At 50.6% G+C, this 23,563-nt stretch overlaps 1 protein-coding gene and 1 long non-coding RNA gene across 3 annotated transcripts in view; both read right to left on the reverse strand.

Annotated features, from left to right (window-relative positions):
* LOC310680779 overlaps window positions 1–23,563 on the reverse strand; it is a 105,410-nt gene that overhangs the window by 22,353 nt on the left and 59,494 nt on the right. The gene's annotated exons all lie outside the window — the stretch shown is intronic.
* The window catches only part of XKR7 (XK related 7), a 56,331-nt gene continuing 46,210 nt past the window's right edge, over window positions 13,443–23,563 (reverse strand). The window contains exons 1-3 of one of the 2 annotated variants that reach the window (XM_083447567.1): window positions 21,591–21,627; window positions 19,642–19,841; window positions 13,443–16,574 (exon numbers count right to left, since the gene is read on the reverse strand). In XM_083447567.1, the coding sequence (XP_083303693.1) occupies window positions 15,613–16,574; window positions 19,642–19,841; window positions 21,591–21,592 (1,164 nt within the window). In that variant the 5' untranslated portion in view covers window positions 21,593–21,627 and the 3' untranslated portion in view covers window positions 13,443–15,612. Of the gene's footprint in view, window positions 16,575–19,641; window positions 19,842–21,590; window positions 21,628–23,563 lie in introns of those variants that run through there. The other variant, XM_083447568.1, reaches the window with a different exon arrangement.

Here is a 23,563-nt window from a genome sequence, read left to right on the forward strand (position 1 = left end):
TAGCCCTGGTGATCATCTAATATTTATTGGATGAATTTCCCCCCTAAATTGATTTTTGAATTCTGAATTGATTGTTATTCACATTTTATGCTGTTTTTTGTTGCATCAATTAAGTGTTTTAAATTTGTTGTTAGCTGCCCTGAGCCCGGTTTTCTGAACCGGGAAGGGCAGGGTATATATAAAAAAATTATTCTTTATTTATTATTATAAAGGTCCCAAACAAAAAGGAGCTTGGTGTGCTGTTGACTCCGGCTGGCAATGGCTCCCTGTCTTCTTACCTGAACTCTTTTTTTTAAGCAGCAGTGCCAGGAAGGGACCGGGAGTGCAGGATGGAGGTGTTCTGCATGCAAAGGCTTTGCTCCTGAGCTAGGGCCTACTCTGCTCTCCCTCGCTGCCAAAGAGCCAGCGCTGTGACAATGTGAAGAGCGCATTCGGATTTCATCCAGGGACTTCTTTCGCAGCGCTGAGGCAGAATGCGAGAAGGCATTGAGCACTCGCCTCCTCACCCGACAACAAGAGATGATTTTGTTTTTCTCTGCCTTGGGGAGTAATGTTGGAAATCGGCACCTCCTCTCCCCTCCTGCAACAGATCGGCGCTGTCCCTTTGTCCAGAAATGGCAACAGCTCCGAACGCAGCTGGTAACTTATCTCTCTCTCTCTTTTTAATTGCGTGAAATGGCAGGAAGCCTGGACATGAGAAACGACGGCGTGCCGGCCAAGAGCCGGTCAGATGACAAGCGTAATCATGGCTAGTAGCCACCAAGAGACCTCTCCTACGTCGCAGGCATCTGATCTTTGCATTAATCTGGAATAAAGGCCTGCGACCTTGCAAATGACCCCTAAGAAGGAAGACCATAAAAACAGCCTTGTCGGCTCCGGCTGAAGCCGTACCATGCATTTAAAGTACCATGATACCACTTTGAACAGCCGCGGCTACCCCAAAGAATTCTAGGAGCAGTAGTTTGTTAAAGGTGCAGTAATTAAAAGGTAAAGGGACCCCTGACCATTAGGTCCAGTCGTGGCCGACTCTGGGGTTGCAGCACTCATCTCGCTTTATTGGCTGAGGGAGCCGGCATCCAGCTTCCGGGTTATGTGGCCAGCAGGACTAAGCCGCTTCTGGCGAACCAGAGCAGCGCATGGAAACGCCGTTTACCTTTCCGCCGGAGCGGTACCTTTTTATCTACTTGCACTTTTAACGTGCTTTCGAACTGCTAGGTGGGCAGGAGCAGGGACCGAGCAACAGGAGCTCACCCCGTTGCGGGGATTTGAACCGCCGACCTTCTGATCAGCAAGTCCTAGGCTCTGTGGTTTAACCCACAGTGCCCCCTGCGCCCCACCAAAGAGTAATTAGGGTCCCTCCTATTCCTTGCTGGGTGCTACCATTCCCAGAGTGGTTTAACAATCAAGCCCTCTTCCCAGGGAATTCTGGGAATTGTAGGTCTCCTAACAACCCTCAGTGCCCTTAACAAACTACAGCTCCCAGAATTCTCTGGGGAAAGCCATGACTGTTTAAAGAGCACATCGCTTCCCACAAGCAGAACATAAAGGCAAGGGAGTTTCCGGCAGCTGGGAGTCAGAGGGAGTTGTCCAAACTGGCCTTGACCGTAAGTTGCAGAGGTGATTTGATTCCAAAATCTCTGGGCATCATTCTCATTGACGCTGCCCTCAGCCAGAACCAATCTCACTTTTTTTGTCTAGTGACTTTGGATTTCCCCAAATCCCACCCCCCAAAAGGTAAACCCAAGGCAAATCTGCCTAGCTTCATGGGAACTGCTGCTAAAACCATTGGTGATTTAATCTATTTGAAAGTGTTCTGTGTTTTTTCTGCTTAAATTGGAAATTTTAATTTTTGTCATTGTAGTCCCGCTTGTTTGTCTTATGACAGAATTGTTAATACAATTAAGTGTTTTAAATTTGTTGTTAGCCTGCCCTGAGCCCGGTTTTTGAACCGGGAAGGGCAGGGTATAAATAAAATTATTATTATTATTATTATTATTATTAATATACTACCTTTTCATGCAGTACATAAACTATAGAACTCACTTGCAGAGGAGGAGGGGACAGGAGAGAGGGCTTTCGAAGGCTGCTAGTCATGTTGGCAGCAATGATTCCGAAGGCCAGTTGCTGGAAAGCCCAGAAGGAGAGAGGGCTCTTGTGGTCGCATTCTGCTTGCAGTTTCCTACAGGCATGTGGCTGTCCCATTTGAGAACAGGATGCTGGACTGGATGGGCCATTGGCCGGATCCAGAAGCCTCTTATGTTTTGATGTACTTTCCCCCCCTTTTGCATTCTCTTCAGTTATGGTGACACCAGAAAAATCGACACCAGGGGTCAGCAAACTTACCGCGCCTTGGGCCGGTGTCTCCAGTGCCAATCGCGTGGCGGGCTGGAGGGCAGGGGAGCGCGTGCCCGTACATGTGCGCACACGCTATTTCCGGTGCACTTCTGGGTTGGAGGAGCACCAGAAATAGCTTGTGTGCATGTGCAGGGGCCTCCTCCGACCCGGATGTGCACCGGAAATAACACTTGTGCATGCGCAAAAAATGCTTGTGCATGCACAAATAATGCTTGCGCATGACCAAATAATGTGCATGCGCACAAGCTATTTCCGGTGCTCCTGCAACCTGGAAGTGGCAGCCACGCAGCGCAGCGCCGGTAAAAGCGGGCAGCGGGGGGCGCTGTGGGCTGGATAAACGAGTCCCTTGGGCTTTATCCGGCCCGCGGACCTTAGTTGGGGGACCCCTGATCTACACCCTGTGGGGTGGGGGGCAGAGAATCCAGAGTGGAAGGGAAAAGAGGACCCCTTTCTGCTTCTCCACTTTCAGAGACCCTCTCAAGACTATCACAGAGTGGAAAGTGGGGAACCATGTCTTTGATTTTGAAAGAGAACGGAGGTTTGTTTGTGGGAGCTCCTTAAACCTTGTTAAAACTTCTGAGAACCTTGAAACTCTGAATGCCCCTGCAAGCAGCTGTTTGGATCTCTTAGGCCTTTAAAGAAGCAACATTGAATTGGCTGTTTGGCTTGTGGAGCTGCGGACTGCATTTAGGATTCTGCTTGCGTGTGTCAACCTGCCCTCAGGACCAACCTGCTTAGGACCACTGAGGTTCACCTTTAGCCATTGTGGCTCTCAGCTATCAGGGCCAAGTGCATATCAAAAATTTAGCTTTGTGCAATTTAAATAGATTGAAGCACTTTAGCAAAATATATCTGTTATGTACTGAAGTTCTCACCCTGGGCCAGCAGGGGGATACTGTAGATAGTTCAGGTCCACATATGCAAATAAGGGATCGAAAGTGACGTTCAGTGATTGGATAGTTACAGAAAATGGTTACTGTTGAGTTATAGTGGAGCTCTATATAAGCGGGCTGGCTGAACCCTTCAGTTCAGTTCTGTTCTGGCCTGTGAATAAACAAGAGGTGTTTGAAGAATCGCTGTGTCGTCTGATATGTTCACCCACAACTTAACAATATCCACTTTAAAACAAGCAAGCCCTCCATTTCCCAAAAGGGCTTCTTGGAGTTAGGAAGGCGATGCCAAGATGCACTGAAAAGTGTGGGATGAATGAATGATCCACAAGAAGTTGCACCAGGAGAAATGCTCAAACAAATCAAAATAAATACTCAATAAACACTGGGTAGAGTATAATCTCCCTGCAAGTTTTCTGCAAACAAATCTGGGTGAATTGTCAATAAAGAGGTTGTCCAGAGGGCCCCACCCCCGCTGAGTCTGATCTGTTTTTAAACCATCTAAGTGAGTGGTCCTCGTCATATCCTGTGTCAATGAGTTCCACAAGTGAATTGCATGCTATTCCCCAATGGCAATTAGAAGCGTGCTTGGCCTGCAGGGGGGGGAGAGAAAGCAGGCAGGAGGAAGAAAGAGCCTCACCCAGGCAGGCTTTATTGAAATGAATTTTAATATCATGTTGCAGCAGAATTAAAAATATACAAAAAGTTTGTGGTATACAAAAGAGTCTCAGTACAGATCCTCGGCTCCTCCCGCCCACCGACATGTGTCTGCGTGGGAGAGTCAAGAGAAGAAAGAGGCGTTTGATGTATGTACAGAACGTGGTGGAGAGAACCAGATCCCAGGAAGGCAGAGGGAGAAGGGGAGGGAGGGACGGAGGGGGAGGGGAGAATGTGTCCATGTGGGGTCCTCCGCCCCTTCCTCCATGGTCAGCGGCTGGCCCAAGTCAGCCAGTTCCTTGGCCTAGCATAGATCAGAGTGGCCCCGCCAAAAAAGCCTAAGCAGGGCTCTGGATTCTAAAACAGCTTTTCCTTGAGCATCATAACTCCATAGAAGATACTGAATGGCTCTTATCTCAGAACATCACAGCCACAGAGCATCCTTGTCCTCCCTTTCCTCTTTTTGGAAAGTCTGACCTGGAAGTCCTGCTTCTAATTTGCACCAGGGTAAGCCAGGAGTTCAGCATCCTCATTTTGAAAAGTGTGTGTGTGTGTGTGTGTGTGTGTGTGTGTGTGTGTGTGTGTGTAGCACCTCTGAAGACACACCTGCCCTGCCCCTCACCCCAAACCAGTGTTTCTATTAAAAAGCAAAGCTACTCTCCTTCTACACGCGCCACCATCCCAGGGAGACCTAAATCTATACGGAAGCACCCAGGTTCAAAATTCGGCACGTGGGCCAGAAATCCTTGTTTCTGGGTTGCACTGTGGCTTTTAACTGGGGAGAGACGGCTTAAGAGTGAAGCTAAACAAGGTCTGGTTTTTAAAACAGATTTCCTCATGGATTCGATGCACTTTGTGGGAATTGTGGCATTCCTCGTTCAGGATCCAGGTAACAGCAAAACATACATTTTTCAAAGGTTTCACTCGCCGTTTTGTTAAGTCAGCCCTATTTTCAGCTTCCATGAAACACCGAAAACGGTAACGGAAAAAAATTGAGAATGATGGGAGTTGTTTTTTCTCTCGCTCCAAAGCTCCTTGGCCACCCACCATCCCCACCAATTCCCCAGCTGCATCCCATAATCTCAGATGGATGTTCCAACATGACAATAATAATTTTATTATTTATACCCCACCCATCTGGCTGGGTTGCCCCGGTCCATCTACAGATCTCCATCTCCCTGTCCCAGGTCAAGGAGAGCTGTATGGCAGAGCTGCAGAAACTCAGAAGGAGACCCCCTCAGTCTGGGGAGAAAGGGTGGGTGCTATTGTGTTCTCCTTTTAATCTCCCTTCCATCACTGCCTTTTGCATGTAGAGACATGTGCTGGCACCCACACCAAACTCACGCACCTGTACACATCACCAGGGGGAGAGAAGACGCTGGCCGGCCGCAGGAGTGTCTGCTTGGGATCTACTCTGAGATTATTGCAAAGGTTGAGAGGCTGAGAAGACCGTGGCGAGAGTGCATAGAGAGTAGACCCCCCCTCCTTTTGCCAGCAGGATCTCCCTCTCCCCCAGCAAGAGCTCCCCATGTAGAGGATGCTGCAGAGATGCTGCGCATCTTAAAATAATGGCTTTGCTCAGCTCTCGGAGGCTCCCCCCAGCCCTTCTGAAAGACCCACAGAAGGGCGTTTCAAGGTCATTGCTAATCGTGCCGTTTTCCCCACAAGGAGAGGGAGCAAAACACACACGCACACTCATGCTCAGGACTGTCCAGTCCTTCATGTTCCCCTTCCCAGAAAGGCCCAGCAGGCAGAAGCTTCAGAACCTATCAAAACCCATAACCATTGTGGGGAGGAGGGCAGCTGGGCACCCAAGAGATGTGTAACCAGGGGAAATGGTGCCTTTGGTTTGGGTGACGAGGGCATGTAGCACCAGATACCTAAAGCTGCCTTGGTTTGTTCTTTCCGCTTCAGCCCTCCTGGATTTCTGGTGGTGGTGATGAAGGAGATGATTATTTGCCCGTCCAAAACCATCCCCTCAACAGAACAAGTAGCATTGCAGGGACTTCACATCTGCTGCATACCTGGTTGCGTAAGCATCCCAAGTGCTTAGAAGGGCTCCTATTTACTTAAAGGATTGGCGCCCGAGTTTGCTATTTTTCCTCTTCCCTCCCTGTTCCTTTCCCCTTTTGTGTCGTGTCTTTTCAACCGTAAGCATGCAGACAGAAGCTGAAACTCCAGGAAATTGCACAAAACAAATGAAATACCGGTATTTCATTTGTTTTCTGCAATTTCACAGGTCCGTGACTGTCTTTTTTCTACTGGAAACTCCAGGAACACAGGAAGTTGCCTTGAACTAAGTTGGAGCAATGGTCTTTCTAGCTCAGTACTGTCAGCAATGGCTCTCCAGGTGGACTCTCTCCCTGCCCCACATAGGGATGCCAATGGGGCCTGACCCAGAGACCTTCTGCATGCAGTGCAGATGCTCTGCAGCTGAGCTACTTCACCCTCCTCAGAAAGAGCGCAGAATCCTGCCCTTTCGAATTGGACCCGTGGCAAGACCTCAGCCCAACAACTGCACATCTCGGGCAAAAGACCAGACCATCAAGAGCTGGTCCAATTCACCAGGCAGGAGACATGATGGTTCGCACCAGCCTTGCAGAGGAAGCAGTTCTGATAGAGGCTGCCAGATGGCCTTTTAGGCACCTCTTTGGATCAACAGGACATGGACAGAAGGAATCAGCAGCTTCAGAGGAATGCTAAGGTACAAAAAATAATCTGGGGGCTGGGGAAGTAATATGGGGGAGTGGAGGAACCTCCGAAAACAGCCCATTGAGGGCCGAGTAGCTATGGAGTGCTCACTGACGCTTGCAGGTGGGGTGAAGCGACAGAAAACCAGGAGGGAAAAGGAATGGAATGGAGTCATAGGCAGGAGGGCACAGCTGGCTGGCTGGCACAGTGAACGGGACCACCCCATACTGCAGGTTCCATTTGCCTTTATGACTACATGGCCCGATATTGTTTCCTTCTTGCTCTCCCATTAGAGTCTCGGTTCCTAGGGCGCGAAATTAAGCTCAGCTGCGGAGGAAGGTGCAGACAGGCAGCTGTGGTCCGATTCAGAGCTATGCTAGGGACCTCGTTTTCAGCGCTAGGTTTCAGCCCTTGGACAAAGCGTTGGAGAGCTCCCAGGATCCTGTGGTGCCAAATCCCTTTCCCAATAACTGTGTAACCACAACCAGCCCCCTGCCTGCCCTTAACACACACAAGAGGTTCTAGTTACAGGTAGGTAGCCGTGTTGGTCTGCCATAGTCGAAACAAAATAAAAAAGTTCCTTCCAGCAGCACCTTAGAGACGAACTAGGTTTGTTATTGGTATGAGGGATTTTTTTAAAATTTTGTTTCACACACAAGAGGATTAGCCAACGACTTTAGCCTTCCTTCTTCAGACCGAACCAGGGGAAGCTGGTTCACATGGGCTGCACCCAGAAGTTCTAAGACATCTAGTGGACGTCTGGAGCACAGCAATGGCAGCTGCCAATGAAACCATCACCAAGCTGCCAAACACACGGCCGAGCAAGCTCCTTTGCCAACCTGGCGCCCTCCAGATGTTTTGCCCTACAGCTCACATCAGCCCCATCCAGCAGTTTGTTCCCTTCACACCTCGGTTAAAACTGTAAGCCCTTTGACAACCAGTTTGGTCATTTTTAAATACCCACATCTGCTTGGTGGTGTCCCACTCGCATGGATGGAAGTGAGCTTTCCCTCAATGGAAGAGTCAAAGCAGAGGTCAGGTGGGCATCTGTCAGGGATCCTTTCGCTGCGATTCCTACATTGCAGGGGGTTGGACTAGATGGCTTTTGGAGGGCCCCTTCCAACTCGACCATTCCATGATTCCATGGTGGCAAGGAAGCCACCGGCCCCATCACAACCCTCCAGCTGGGTTAGCCTTTTCAGGACGCTGCCAAATGGCACCATGGACCTCAGTGAGAGGGGAAGCTGCCTTCTGCAGAACCAGATTATTGGTCCATCCTGCTCAGTGTTGGGCTGGCTCTGCAGGGCTTTCCCAGACCTACCTAGCAATGCTGGGGACTTCCTGCATGAAAAGCAAGAGTTCTGCATCTGAGCTACAGCCCTTATCCTTTCTCAGAAGGAAAGAACCTGCCTCAGCCTTAGCCTTTGCTGTGCTGTTTGGCCTAGCTTAGCTGAGTGATCTCCTAAGCGGCTTATATCAACTGTACTGGAGGTGTCAGTGCAAGTCAGGCAGGCACAAAAAGCCCAGGGCCCAGAGGAGGATGGGCTCTTCCATCAGGACCAGCACCTGCACCTGGCATAGTCTGGCAAATGCCAGCGCCCCTGAGCCTCCAGATGTCCCACTGTGGCTTCGGTCCAGTATACCTGAAGGAGCGTCTCCACCCCCATTGTTCTGCCCGGACAGTGAGGTCCAGCACTGAGGGCCTTGGCAGTTCCCTCGCTGCGAGAAGCTAAGTTACAGGGAACCAGGCAGAGGGCCTTCTTGGTGGTGGCACCCGCCCTGTGGAACACCCTCCCACCAGATGTCAAAGAGAAAAACAACTACCAGACTTTTAGAAGACATCTGAAGGCAACCCTGTTTAATGTTGATGCATTACTGTACTTTAATAATTTGTTGGAAGGTGCCCAGAGTGGCTGGGGAAACCCAGCCAGATGGGCGGGGTATAAATAAATTATTATTATTATTATTATTATTATTATTATTATTATTATTCCCCCGGGCATCCCTCCACTTCTCCATTTTCAACTCACTTCTCTATTTCAACCTTTTCCCTGCTGCTGTAGTCCTGATCCAGTTTGGCTGCTTTGAGAATACCGTATTTTTTGCCCCATAGGACACACCGGCCCAGAGGATGCACCAAATTTTTTTTGGGGGGGAAATAAAGAAGCCCCCCCAGGCGCTTGTGGGGCCTGCAGCGGGGAGAAGCGCTCTTCTCCCCGCAGCCCGCCTTCAGACCAGGTCCGGGGACAGCGGCAAGACGCGCTGCGCCTCCCCACTGTCCCCCGACCTTGTGGGGCTGGCCCTGGGGCCCTCCTGAAGCCTGTAGAGCGAGAGGGGTTGGTGTGCACCGACCCCTCTCGCTCTCCAGGCTTCAGCGAAAGCCTGCATTCGCCCCATAGGATGCACACACATTTCCCCTTCATTTTTGGAGGGGAAAAAGTGCGTCCTATAGGGCGAAAAATACGGTAAATTAGGATACATTCACAGAGACAGGAGAGAAGATCATGGGCCTTCAATGTCTGGCTCCTGCCTTCACCCCACCCTTCCGACAATGTCCATTTTGCCGCTTCGTAATAAAGAACACAGGGGCTCCCATATGCTTTGCAGCATCACTTATTTTGCTAAGCTGAAAAGCAAAACACCACCACCTACACCTCCAGAGAACACAAGAAGAGCCAATGGCCCGTCTAGTCCAACATCCTGTTCTCACGGTGGCTGAACAGTTGCCTATTATGGAAACCAGGAACCAGGTTTCCAAGCACAAGAGCAACTCTCTCCCCTTCTGGGGTTTCCAGCAACTGGTATTTAGAAGCATTGCTGCTGCCAACTGAGCCTAGCCCTCCTGGCTAGTAGCCACAAAGGCATCTTGCTTGCCACATGCAGAAGAGGGCAAACCTTGCCTGCTGCTCTCCTAACAGGTGGGAACACACAAGCCTGGGGACGACGTTGCAACACAGGTTATTCCACAAACACACCCTCCGTTCTGTCTCCACAATGCTGCTGCTGCTGGATTTGAGATCCAGCCTTTCAGATCCTTTCCCAGTCCCGAAATAGCCCTAGCAGCAAGGAAGGCTCCCTGATAGCTGAGACTCAAAGAGTAGAGCAACAGGGACAAAACTGCCCCTTTCAGACGGCCCCCTTTGCCTCGGCACCTTGGCAGGCATTGGGGGGCCTCAGCTGCAGCCTGCAGGAATTGGATGGCATGGGTTGCGATCTGCCACAGAAGCTGGGAATGCTTTGCTAATTGCCCTGTCCGAGCTGTGCATGATGGCACAGGCTGTTCAGGGGAGGGAGAATGCAGGCAAGGCCCCCCTCCTCCTTCCTAAGGCCCCCCCTGCTGCTGCTGGTAGTGGGGGGGCTTCAATGGGCACTGCTAATCACAGCCTGAGGTAGATAGTTTTTCACATCGGGCGGAAGCAAAGCGATGGGCAACTGTTTTCAGCTGAGCTGGTGAAACAAGGTGGGGAAAATGGAAGCAGAACGGATCGGGGCCTTTTGCACATCCGTCATTCTTGCAGGGAGGTTTAAGGTGGGGCCAGGGACCTCTCTGCAACAAATCTGCTTTTCTCTTCCTCCTATCCCTGCCCTAGCAGCTGCAGATATTTTTGCAGTAAATGTAGCACCAGGGGACTCTAAGCGGCTGCTGTGTAGCTGCCCTTCGGTCTTGCACAGTTAAAGGCAGGGTCATGTGGATTCTATGTGCCTGAACCACAGCAGTGCAGAATTTAATATTGACCCTAGGTTGTCAGCTCTTCAAAACAAGTTTCTAGCCCTTATAGAAGCCAGAGATAAACTTGGAGACGGCTGTGCAATGGCTGGTGGCATCTGAAGGGCTGAATGGGTTTGAGTGCTCTACACATCCCCATCAGAATCAGTGGTTCCTATTTACATAATCTACCCACATCACAAAATTCAAGCTACTTCATCACAGAAATATGGATGTGCGAGCACTGAGCGCCGAATCTACAATGCTCAGTTAGAGCTGGAGACTGATTTTCTAACCCAGTTAAGGAAAGTTTAGAGTCAAATTCAAATGGGCTGGACAATCAAATTCCACACCCAGCAAATGCCCACCCACAATTTTTGCACACATCGCTTACTAATTTGGGTGGGAGCTTTTGTCAGCAGTAGGACTGATGGACAGTTTCTAAAAATACCCCGCTCACCCTCCAAAGCCTCAGCAGCAAAAAAAAAAAAAAAAAAAAAAGGCAGCACGGAATATTTTCAACTCAATAAACCAGAATGTGCCCCTTTCCCATCTTTTACCAGCCATATTCTTGTCAAAAGTAATATCACTGTCCCCCAGCTGACAGGCCTCATCCCTGCCCCTGCTAAAATAGCTTCCTCACACCCTTTTCATCCAAGTCACCTTCTCTACTGACCAAAAAGCACAGCCCCTCATTCCACATTCTTCCTTCCCTCTGGAGGCCAGTCCCACCACTGCCTAGACCTAAGGATGCTTCATCATGTATCTAGCCTGTACCAAGGATGACACAGGTCCAGTAGGAACCCAAAGAGCAAGGTTAGCACTTCAAATCAAATTACAGTAGTTCCTTTAAAGATCTCTTGTTCTTTTCCCGGGACGTGGGTGGCGCTTTGGGTTAAACCACGGAGCCCAGGACTTGCCGATCAGATGGTTGGCGGTTCGAATCCCCGCGACAGGGTGAGCTCCCGTTGCTTCGTCCCTACTCCTACCAACCTAGCAGTTTGAAAGTGCAAGTAGATAAATAGGTACCACTCTGGCGGGAAGGTAAACAGTGTTTCCGTGCGCTGCTCTGGTTCGCCAGAAGTGGCTTAGTCATGCTGGCCACATGACCCGGAAGCTGTACGCCGGCTCCCTCGGCCAATAAAGCGAGATGAGCGCCGCAACCCCGGAGTCGGCCACAACTGGACCTAATGGTCAGGGGTCTTTTTATTTTTGCCTTTTTATTCTTTTCCCACATCCTGCTGAGGTTCATATCAGTCTGGCCAGGTCCTTTCATCTAGTTTTTGTTCTCGTTTTTCTGCTGTCGGATACTGTATGTACACTTGACAAAGAATGCTGTACAGTAGTACCTCGGGTTAAGTACTTAATTCATTCCAGAGGTCCGTACTTAACCTGCAACTGTTCTTAACCTGAAGCACCACTTTAGCTAATGGGGCCTCCCGCTGGTGCTGCGCCGCTGGAGCACGATTTCTGTTCTCATCCTGAAGCAAAGTTCTTAACCTGAAGCACTATTTCTGGGTTAGCGGAGTCTGTAACCTGAAGCGTATGTAACCCGAGGTACCACTGAACAGCTCAACGGCTGTATTTGGAACCATCCTTGACATATTTACTGGATTCGGTAGGGCTTGCTCCCAGTAAAGTACGCATTGCAGGTGAACAGAAGCTTTGGCCCTCCAGATGTTGTTGAACTATATTTCCCATCACTCCGGCCATGGGCCATTCCAGCCTGGGTTGATGGGAGTTATAGTTCGACAGCATATGTTCAGGATTGCAGACTTGAGGCTACAGCTCTCAGTGGGACAGACTGCGGAATGGCCATGCTGAGGACTGCGTTGAAATTTAGTCAAATAAAAGGGATCACTTTATTTGCACTGTATGTCCAGGTTCGGGGGCAGGCATAAGTATTGGGGCTCGTACCACATTTTAAATTTAAACCCCTGCCCCCCAAAAGCCTTTGGAGAAACCTCACGCCCCCAACTTAAATATGTGGGAACCATCACAATTTGCTATTTTGCTTATTTCTCCTCCCCTCTTTCCCCCGTTGCCTCCCCCTCCCTCCATGCACATTGTTGGACATTTTGGAACAAGCGAAATAGACAGTCCCCTGCCCTGAGGAGCTTACAATCAAATCTTCATTAGGGCAGTTGGTTTACTAGGCCAAGCAGTATGTTGCGGGAATACAGAACTCTTTTATCAGGCTAGATGGTAAACATTGAAAGGAATGAGTAAACAGGGAGGAAAGGGATATCAAGGCTACTTGCCCACAGACTGTCTGGCCAGAGTGGTACATGCTCTAGTTATCTCCCGCTTGGACTACTGCAATGCGCTCTACGTGGGGCTACCTTTGAAGGTGACTCGGAAACTGCAGTTAATCCAGAATGCGGCAGCTAGACTGGTGACTGGGAGCGGCCGCCGACACCACATAACACCGGTCCTGAGAGATCTGCATTGGCTCCCAGTACGTTTCCGAGCACAATTCAAAGTGCTGGTGTTGACCTTTAAAGCCCTAAATGGCCTCGGTCCAGTATACCGGAAGGAGCATCTCCACCCCCATCGTTCTGCCTGGACACTGAGGTCCAGCGCCGAGGGCCTTTTGGCGGTTCCCTCGCTGCGAGAAGCAAAGCTACAGGGAACCAGGCAGAGGGCCTTCTTGGTAGTGGAGCCTGTCCTGTGGAACACCCTCCTACCAGATGTCAAAGAGTTAAACAACTACCGTATTTTTTGCCCCATAACACTCACTTTTTTCCTCCTAGAAAGTAAGGGGAAATGTCTGTGCGTGTTATGGAGCGAATGCCTGCGGGTGGCGGGGGGATCTGCTGCAGTCGTGAGCAGAGGATCCATGGTTCCCCTTCCTTTCCTCCGTGGTTACAAAGCATGGATCCACATGGAGCCTCAGGATTTTTGCATTGGGCTACTCCAAACTCACTGTCAGATCACATGTCTGTGGCCATAGCATTAACCACAAAAATCATATATCCACTATTTCGTTTAGAATATTTTTTTTTCTTGTTTTCCTCCTCTAAAAACTACGTGCGTGTTATGGTCTGGTGCGTGTTATACAGCGAAAAATACAGTCCCTGACATTCAGAAGACATCTGAAGGCAGCCCTGTTTAGGGAAGTTTTTAATGTGTGACATTTTAGTGTATTTTTGGTCTTTGTTGGAAGCTGCCCAGAGTGGCTGGGGAAACCCAGCAAGATAGGCGGGGTACAAATATATTATTATTATTATTATTATTATTATTATTATTATTATTACTAAGCAATGATGGCTCTGCTCTGACTCCACAGTTGGAGACGGCATTGCTTCTGCATACCAGCTGCTGGAAACCACAGGAAAGGAGAGGGGTCTTGGGTTCAAATCCTGACTGCCAGTTTCCCATCTAGTTGGCTGCTTTGAAAACAGGATGCTGGACTTGACAGACCGGTGGGACTCTTTGTGTCATTATCTGCTTACCATCCAGCCCGATCAAGTCTTGCACACATTATTCTGTAACCATGTGGCTGCTAGCTTTCCCTTGGAATCACGAAATGGAAGGGACCCCTTGGTTCATCTAGTCCAACCCTTTGCAGTGCAGGAGCCCCAGCTAAAGCATCCATGACAGATAGACGCTTCTTCTTTTCTACATGTCACTCCAAAAAAAGCACCAATGTATACTGATAGCGCTATGGAGAAGAATAGCCACCTAATGTATACACTTCTGTTCTGGGTCGCTCATCCCACAGGGCCAACACTGCTGCGATCGGCCTGAACAGAGCTTTTTGTCGGGCAGTTGGGGAAAAATACATAATCGGGGAAGCCACGAAGCAGCGGCTGCTGCTACCAACCCACTCAGGTGAGAAGCCCTTTCCTCAGCGGGCTGAGTGGGGGGGGGGACGGGGGACGACAGACCATTTGATCCTGGCAAGAACACTCACAGCACCTCCTTTAAGGCATATACATCTACACTACAGACTAAAGTGGTGCAATGGCCCCTCCCCCTCCCCCAAGGAACCCTGGGAACCGTAGTTGCGTGAGGGGGAAGCTGGGGCTCTCTTTAGCAGAACGCCGTCGGTGACCTTGACCCGACTACAATCCCCAGGAATCTTTGGGGAGGGGGAAGCGAAAAAGAGGTATAGAAACCAAGATAGGACGGCAATGCAGGTAACATGTCCATAGAGACCGGCTCCTTGGCTTGGCGTATTCACGGTGCCTTTTGTGCCCATAGGGCTTGGAAGAAGACCCATTCATTCTGGAAGCCCTCCTTGTCAATGTCAAATCTACATATATTTAAATGAGGGGACGCGGGTCGCGAGAAAACGGACACCCAATGGAGATGGGCAAGAAACGAGACGGGCGGTCATGTTTTCGAGGGCTAAATCTGCTCTCGTTTCAGCCCCATGGTCTGTTTACAGAAGGCTCTATTTATATTACCAATGTGCCCCAGACCAGCCTTCTCTGGTACCATCAAGGTGTTTTGGACTACAACTCCCATCATGCTGGGGCTGATGGGAGTTGTAGCCCAAAATTTCTGGAAGGCACCAGGGAAGGGAAGGTGGCCCCGGACCCTCACATCAGACCTACACAGATGCCAGCAGGTATCACACAGCCCTGAAGGCCCATTCCCAGCCCCTATAAGCCACTCCTATCTCCCTCCCAGAAGCCACCTTTTGACTCTCCAGCACCCCTTAGCATCCCCAGAATCAACGCCGCCACCTGCCCACAGGTTAACTTGGACCCCATCATCACTGCCCAGCCACTCTTAGCCACACTCAATTCTCCCCATTGCCCAACAACCAGAGGTCAGCAAATAATCCACGGACTCGAGAGGCCTTAGCTACCTGGGCTCAGGTGAACAGGTGAGATATTTTGGGAGAGACCACAGGGCCTCCTTCACAGGGGCGTATCAAGGGGGTGGGTGGCATCCCCCCCCTATTCAAGGCAGGAGGAGAAACAGCACAGCCTGCCTGAGGGATGGGGAGGGGGGTGAGAAGAAACCTTACGGTCGGGCAGCGAGCCTGGGGAGAAGAGATAGCACCAATTGGCCTCAATCCAGCTCACCCCTGTCTCTGGAGGAGTTGGGGACCAGGAGTCGTCAGTGCTGTGTGTGTGTAAGTTGGGGGGACAGAAAGAAAGACCAAATCAAAGTTGCTGGCGAGACATTGGGGTCAAGACGCTGCTGTCTGGGCCTCCGTCGCCTCGCCCTCAAGAAGGCGGGGAGAGGACCACAAGGCCAGCTCGCTCTGGCTGCTGAGGAGCCAGGCGTGGCCCTCGGGGTCGGGAAGGGCCCCTGCGGTGTGGCTCCAGGCCCCCACGGGAGGGGAGGGGCTCTGCTTTACACCGTGGTCTCGTACTCCAACAGCTCCTGAGAGACCCCCACGGTGCGGTACTGGAGGCGAGGAGTAGCGGGCGAGGTGTACTCCAACGCCAGGATGGTCTTTCGGAGGCGCCTGTCGATGAAGTGGGCATCCCAGGCGGGGTATTTCTTGCGGGGCAAGTCGATGCGGATGACGGGCCCCTCTGTCCGTGGGGCCCGGGCGACGGGCGTGGGGGGGACACTGGGCCTCACCTGGAAGACCGGCACGCAGCTGTCTCTGTCCCCCGGCACGCCCTCCCTCTCGGCCCCTGTAGTCCTCGGCAAGGAGCGAGGGGGGCTGGTGACGACGTCGGCCGGGGGCCCCGCCCCGCAAGGGACCGCGGTGGGCTCCTCGCCGCACACGCAGCCCCCGCCGCGCGGCCCGAAAATGGTTCCGTTGGGGTGCAAGAGGCAGTAGTAGATGAACATGAAGAAGACCCCTAAGGCGAAACTGGAGGTGACCACGCAGACGACAATTAAGGCGTTGGACTCGGGGACCCCGCTCTGGTCCCTGAACCAGTACCAGAGGCCCGTCATGGCGGCGTTCTCCGACAGGATGATGACGTAGTAGATGGACATGCGGCAGCGGCTGCGGCCTTCCTTGACGTTGAACCAGCAGAAGATGTAGATGATGCCCACCACCATGTTGTAGATGATTTCCTCCCACTTGGACATGCAGAAATCCGTCTCGCCTTGGATGATCCAGAAGGTCATGATGCACCAGTGAGTGACGATGAAGATCCCAAAGTAGAGGTGGAACACCGAGGCGAAGAGGGCGAAGGCGATGGCCCGGGCGGCGATGGTGAAGAGGTGCCAGAGGATTTGCGTCACCGCCCCCTTGTAGGACATGGGCATCTTGTCTTCCCGGGAGTCCCGCAGCACCTTTTGGTAAGAAGCCAGCGTCCAGGCCAGGGACACCAGCGAGGCGGAAGCTGAGAGACCTGCCCAGGTGAGAGAGAGAGAGAGAGAGAAAGGGAAAGCCGGGAATTAGGGGGAAGAGAAACGGTCTTACTGAGGGATCGCAGGGGGAGAGAGAGAGAGAGAGGTGGAGGCAGGAGGAGAAAAGGAGTGGATCCAAGAGGAAGGCAGGAGACAGAGGTCGTGGAGAGAGACTGGAGTGATGGAAGGATGAGCAGGAGGATGCTGGTAGTAGCCTGAGCCTGCGTGCATGTGAGAAAGGCACCCAGGCAGGAAGAACGGAGTCGTGGTTGAGGAAATCCCAAGAAGAGGAGCCAATCGTGGTGTGGTGGTTAGAGCGTTGGACTAGGGTTTATGGGAGGCTGGGGTTCAGATCCCCACTTGTTGGCCATGAAACTCACTGGGAGTGACCTTGGATGCCAGTCCTTGCTTCCCAGCCTAACCCGCCTCACAGGATTGTTGTGAGGATCAAACGGAGAGGGGGAGAATTGTGTGCGCACCCTGAGCTCCTTCGAGAAAACACGGGATGCAGGGAAATCAATAGATAAGAGGGGATTGGGTCACAACTTTGTGGCTGCGTCTGTAACGCTGATCATGCTCACCTCAAGGAAATCTATAGCACACACAGAGAGAGACGAGCTGTAGGAGGGTGGAGCAGTTTGGAAAGAAAAGAGGGGGAACCCTGTAATGATCAGGAGGCCAGCGCAGTGCAAACACGCTGCCAGGAGATCCTCTTTGTCACCTTCAGCATCATGCCCCTCTCTCTCCCAGTGATGCCTGTGACAGACCACTGCTAGGAGAAGGAATCTGTTCCTGATGAAGCATTTGACCTGCTTAGGGTGAGGGGTGGAGGGGCTGAGGGGCACAGGAGAGATTTGTGGAAGTATGGAGAGAGCATTGTGTTTTGCCTCCTCTTAAAAAAAAACCCACTAGAGGTGCATTTGCACTGCACCGGACTTCCCATTTCCCAAAACGAAAGAGACTGGTAACTGCTGATGGAGCCAGTTTGTTTTCCACGGCTCCAGGGGGTAAAACCCAAACTAATGGATTCAAATGACAAGAAGGAGATTCTGACTACACTTCAAGAAGAACTTTCTGAGTATAAGAGCTGTTCTACAGTGGAACAGTCTCCCTCGGAGACTTATGGGACCGCCTCTCCCCTTATGCCCTGCGGAGGACCTTAAGGTCCATAAATAGCAACACCCTAGAGGTCCCGGGCCCTAAGGAAGTCAGATTGGCCTCAACCAGAGCCAGGGCCTTTTCAACACTGGCTCCTGCCTGGTGGAACGCTCTGCCTCCTGAGACCAGGGCCCTGCGGGATCTGATTTCTTTCTGCAGGGCCTGTAAGACAGAGTTATTCCGCCTGGCCCTTGGCTTGGAATCAACTTGATCCCCTCCCGCTCTTTCCTTTCTCCTTTCTCCTTCTGTGATGGAACTCCTATTTGGGGACTTCCCTGGCTTTTTTCTGGCCCACGTAGGACCAGTCTGGATAGTTAGCCTTGGTGAAGATTTGTCGTTTTCATCCCCCAAAAGTTTTCATTTTGAGTTTCTACTGAAATGAGGCTGCATTTTAATGTTGTACTTAATCTTGTTTTTAAGTTGTATTTTAATCAATTGTTTTTATACCTGGTGTTAGCCACCCGTCTTGGCTGGGGAGGGTGGGGTATAAATAAATTTTATTATTATTATTATTATTATTATTATTATTATTATTATTATTATTATTGATATTAGTGGACTCTCCTTCCTTGGAGGTTTCCAAGCAGAGGTTGGATGGCCATCTGTCATGGATGCTCCAGCCCAGATTCCTGCATTGCAGGGGTTGGACTAGATGGCCTCTGGGGGACCCCTTCCAACCCTACATTTCTATTATTCTATGCTCTGGCCTAGCATAGTCATTTTTATTGTGAAAACAGGAAGCATGAGTAGAGGGTGCGGGGAAGATGGAGAGAGAAAAGAAAGAAGGTGACAGCCTGAAAATGGAAAGAAAGAGGTAAAATTGCAGGTGTACACCAGGAAGCAGCAGCAAGGTGGAGAAAGTGAGTACTACAGGGTAAAGGATTGAGGGACAGGAAGAGATACAACATTTCTGAAAATTTTGAAGGTGTGGAAAATATAACATTTTTTTTACCTCGCTCTTTCCTTTTAAATAATATGGAAATACTTGGGGTGAAATGAAATAATCACAGCATTGACTTGATTGTTAATATCAATCTGAGGTGCAAATATTGTTACATTCACACATTACCTGCCCAAAAACGATAGCTGGATTTGTGCAAAGGGCTCTGGGGAAAAGAGTGGAATTCTAGCCATGTTTGCTCAGAAATAAGCCTCAGCATGCTCAGTTCCTATCATAGTTAGGGGAAGGCAAAAGCGATGCTGTGCTCCCCAGTTACTGAATCAAACCCTCCTCCCATCACCTGGTTGAGAATTTATTGATGGGAGCAACAGAAAAGTTGCTCATGGGGCATTTGTTCTGATTTGTTTTTAGGGAAGTTAGATGAGGTTGCATCAAAGCCAGCATCATTCCAAACTTTCTGTTATGTACTGGGTTGAATAGGATCCAAAAGGCAGCAGTCTGATTGGTCCTAGAACAATAGGATTCAGAATGCAGCAGTCTGATTGGTCCTAGAACAATAGGATTCAGAATGCAGCAGTCTGATTGGTCCTAGAACAATAGGGTCCAGAATGCAGCAGTCTGATTGGTCCACAGGAGCCACCCAATCCAGCTCCAGGTGGAAGTGCATCCGCAACCTGATTAGCCTATAGGTGAATCCCGGAATTAGCCAATCACGTGGGGCCCATTGTGTAAATAATGTATATAAAGCAGACATTCTGGGGGAACTTCCATTCCTCCTCACCACTATGAGCTGAATAAAGAGCATGAAATCCACTCTCGACTCCGAGTATATTTCATTTTCCAATTTCCTTATCACAAAACAAAAAACGCCGCATCTTTGGGAAAAGTGGGCTTGTAGTAGAAGGCCTCCAAATCAGCTCTGCAGGCATCCCTGTACTTAAATCACCACCAGTTGGGTGCTGCTGCCCTTAGATGGGCTTTGAGGGGGCTTCTCTGCAGGCTCCACTCACCCTGCAAAGGATCAATCCTGTTCTGCTGCACCATGATGCTGAGCTGCAGCACCAGCTGCGGGGCGCTCTTGAGGAAGGTCTCCAGGAGCCGCAGCATGCTGATGTCGGCGCTTTCAAACATCATCCTCCAGTAGAAGTGCCGCCGGCGATGCTCCGACTGCCAGCGGCTCTGGAGACCCAGGTACAGGGTCCGCAGGTACCTGCGCAGAAGAGAGAGGGGGCATGCGGAAGACAGCAGGTGAAGACTGGAGAACCGCAAGCCTGGAGGGGACCAAACTGCGAATTATTGCAATGGGATCAGGACTCTTATTCCTTGCACCTCTAGAGGGAGCTGCTGGCCTGATGTCCAGGGCCACAGAGCGCCACCACTGCGGCCGGCTGGAAAGTGTAGTGTGGTTTCCATCCCAGCAAGGATCAGGTAATCGCACTAAGCCAGAGGAGGGCAACCAAAATGGTCAAAGGCCTGGAAACGATGCCTTATGAGGAACGGCTAAGGGAGCTGGGCATGTTTAGCCTGGAGAAGAGGAGGTTAAGGGGTGATATGATAGCCATGTTCAAATATAGAAAAGGATGTCACCTAGAGGAGGGAGAAAGGTTGTTTTCTGCTGCTCCAGAGAAGCGGACACGGAGCAATGGATCCAAACTACAAGAAAGAAGTTTCCACCTAAACATTAGGAAGAACTTCCTGACAGTAAGAGCTGTTCGAGAGTGGAATTTGCTGCCAAGGAGTGTGGTGGAGTCTCCTTCTTTGGAGGTCTTTAAGCAGAGGCTTGACAACCATATGTCAGGAGTGCTCTGATGGTGTTTCCTGCTTGGCAGGGGGTTGGACTCGATGGCCCTTGTGGTCTCTTCCAACTCTATGATTCTATGATTCTATGGCCTCGTATAACTGCTGGCTCCTGCTTTGCAGGGGCGTATGAAGGGGGGCGGGGGGCGGTCCACCCCAGGTGCCACCTGGGGGGGGGTGGTGACAAGATGGCCCACTGCCCCCCCAGCTGTAGAGCAACCAAGGGTGTGCGGCGCCGATACAGGCTGCCGCGCATACATTGTCTGTACAGGCTGCCGCTTGAGCATCATCCATTCGGGCACCGTGCATGTGCCGTCTGTATGGGCATTGCACATGCGCCGCTAGGGGGTTCACCCTGCCCCTCAGCGCCCCGCCCCAGGCGCCAGAGAGGTTTCCTCCACCACTACTGTTTGGTTGCTCAATTTGAGCAAGAAGCTCTGATCAGTCTAGTTGTAATCCTTCTTGAAAGTGTGCTGCAAAGGTGGGTGACCTGTAACACTCAGGTGTCATTGGACTCCAGCTCCCATCAGCCCCTGCAGTCAACATGGGACAATGGTCAGGGATGATTGATATTGTAGTCCAGCAAGGACGGGAGGGTCTCAGGACTACTGCAATGCGCTCTACGTGGGGCTACCTTTGAAGTTGACCCGGAAACTGCAATTAATCCAGAATGCGGCAGCTAGACTGGTGACTGGGAGTGGCCACCAAGACCACATAACACCGGTCCTGAGAGATCTGCATTGGCTCCCAGTACGTTTCCGAGCACAATTCAAAGTGTTGGTGCTGACCTTTAAAGCCCTAAACAGGAGCGTCTCCACCCCCATCGTTCAGCCCGGACACTGAGATCCAGCGCCGAGGGCCTTCTGGCGGTTCCCTAATTGCGAGAAGTGAGGTTACAGGGACCCAGACAGAGGGCCTTCTCGGTAGTGGCACCCGCCCTGTGGAATGCCCTCCCTTCAGATGTGAAGGAAATAAGCAGCTATCTTATCTTTAAAAGACATCTGAAGGCAGCCCTGTTTAGGGAAGTTTTTAATATTTAATGCTGTATTGTTTTTAACACTCGATTGGAAGCCGCCCAGAGTGGCTGGAGAAACTCAGCCAGATGGGCAGGGTATAAATAATAAAATAATAATAATAATAATAATAATTAATAATTCCTCACATGTGCTCTACCAGGCTGTCTGAGAACCTCCAGCTTCGCTTCTAAGCGGTTGGGATCATGCTTCTGCTCAGCTTGGTTCAAATAAATGAGTAAATGCACATCCTGCCATTCCACGGTCACACAAAGCCCTCACAAGATAGCAACAATTTATCCTGGGGATAATTATTGCACAGTTGCTCACACAGCACCACTATGTGAATCTCATCAGCGAGTAGACCAGGTCTCTGCCCTAGGAGTAAGGAAGAGAAGAGGAATGGGAAGTGCCCAGGGAACAAAGGGTTAATGTGAGCCAATGCCTTCTCAGGTACTGAAGCTGCATCCTGGTTGAGTTGGATGATTGGGCGGGCTCTGGGATGTGAAACACAAGAGCAGTCAAGTGCAACATTCCTAGAGTGAACGTGTTTACACATGGGGAGGAATGTTTGTCCAGCCAGCAGGTAAACTTCCTGTTTCCTTCTGGGCTGGGACAGACTTCCTCTGCATGTGACTAGAGGTGGGCGTGGCCTCACCTGTGCAGGTAACCACAAAAGCACAGGGCAGGGCAGCCATCTCTCTCTCTGTGACTACATGCATCGAAGAAGCAACATCTGCTTAGCCAAAGATGTTCTCTTCCAGCCAAGAGAGGACAAAGGGACTGTCTCCTTATGAGATAGTTTCCAGGTGTATGTTACTTTTCTAAGCTAAGTCTGCCTTCTGGGATCCGATTGTGAACAGAATGTGAGTAAACTCTTTTTTTTACTGTACTTTTATAGAAGAATGTGTTGCGTCTTATCTTTTATGAGGGAATAAGGGGAAAATACCAGAACAGTTATTATAGAGGTTTTAGCGAGCCTGAGCTAACACATCTGCTGTGAGTTTAAAAAGGGGAATGTTACTCTGCTAAATTGTGAACTTGTTAACACAAGTTGGAAAGGCTATAATCAGTATATCCACTCCTGCATCCCTGAACATTCCCACAAGAAGCAGCACCAACAGAGGTGCCTTATGATGAGACAGGACACTGATTTGTCTGGCTCCGTATTGCTGACACCAACTCGAACTCCCTGTGGGAGGATTTGCAGACAAAATCACAAAGGCACGATTGCTAGACAATTGGAAACCGGGACAAAGGTAGCCTGCTGTTTCAGAACCCGCATGGAGGGGACTCTATGACATCATTCTTCCAAACCTGGTGGGGGGGGGGGAAATACAGTGGTACCTCGGGTTACATACGCTTCAGGTTACATACGCTTCAGGTTACATACGCTTCAGGTTACAGACTCCGCTAACCCAGAAATAGTGCTTCAGGTTAAGAACTTTGCTTGAGGATGAGAACAGAAATCGTGCTATGGCGGCGTGGCAGCAGCAGGAGGCCCCATTAGCTAAAGTGGTGCTTCAGGTTAAGAACAGTTTCAGGTTAAGTACGGACCTCTGGAACGAATTAAGTACTTAACCAGAGGTTCCACTGTACAAATTGTTAATTCCTACCTGCAACTCACACACTTTTTCCTATTTGCGGTGGGTGAAGACAGTATCTTTGTTCTCCTCCAGAGAGCAATTGCCATTTTGAACTGGACTATGGATATTTGTAATGTTTTAGGATTATTGCCTGCCTGGTTTTCATCACTGTATATGTATATGCATCCTAGCAAGGCTTATGATGTGAGTAAACCTTATGGGTTTTGGGGGGGGGGGCATGAAGGAACTTTGGCTCCTAGGAGTTTGCTCCTATGATTTCCAGTGAGATCTCATGAGCTCGCCCCCAAATCTCACAAGATCTCACCCCAAACTGCCACCACTTCCCACTGCTGCAGCACAACCTAGGTCAGGGGTCTGCAACCCGCGGCTCCGGAGCCGCATGTGGCTCTTTTACACCTTTTCCGCAGCTCCGGGGCGGATACTAGTGAGGGGAGGAGGCCCATTGTGCGCCCCGACACTCCCCACTGTGGCGGGCGCTGTACTGGCTGTGACGTCGCATGGGGGCGGGGTGTGCA

The sequence above is a fragment of the Podarcis tiliguerta genome (genome assembly GCF_965153285.1).
Source record: "Podarcis tiliguerta genome assembly, chromosome: 6".
NCBI lineage: Eukaryota > Metazoa > Chordata > Lepidosauria > Squamata > Lacertidae > Podarcis > Podarcis tiliguerta.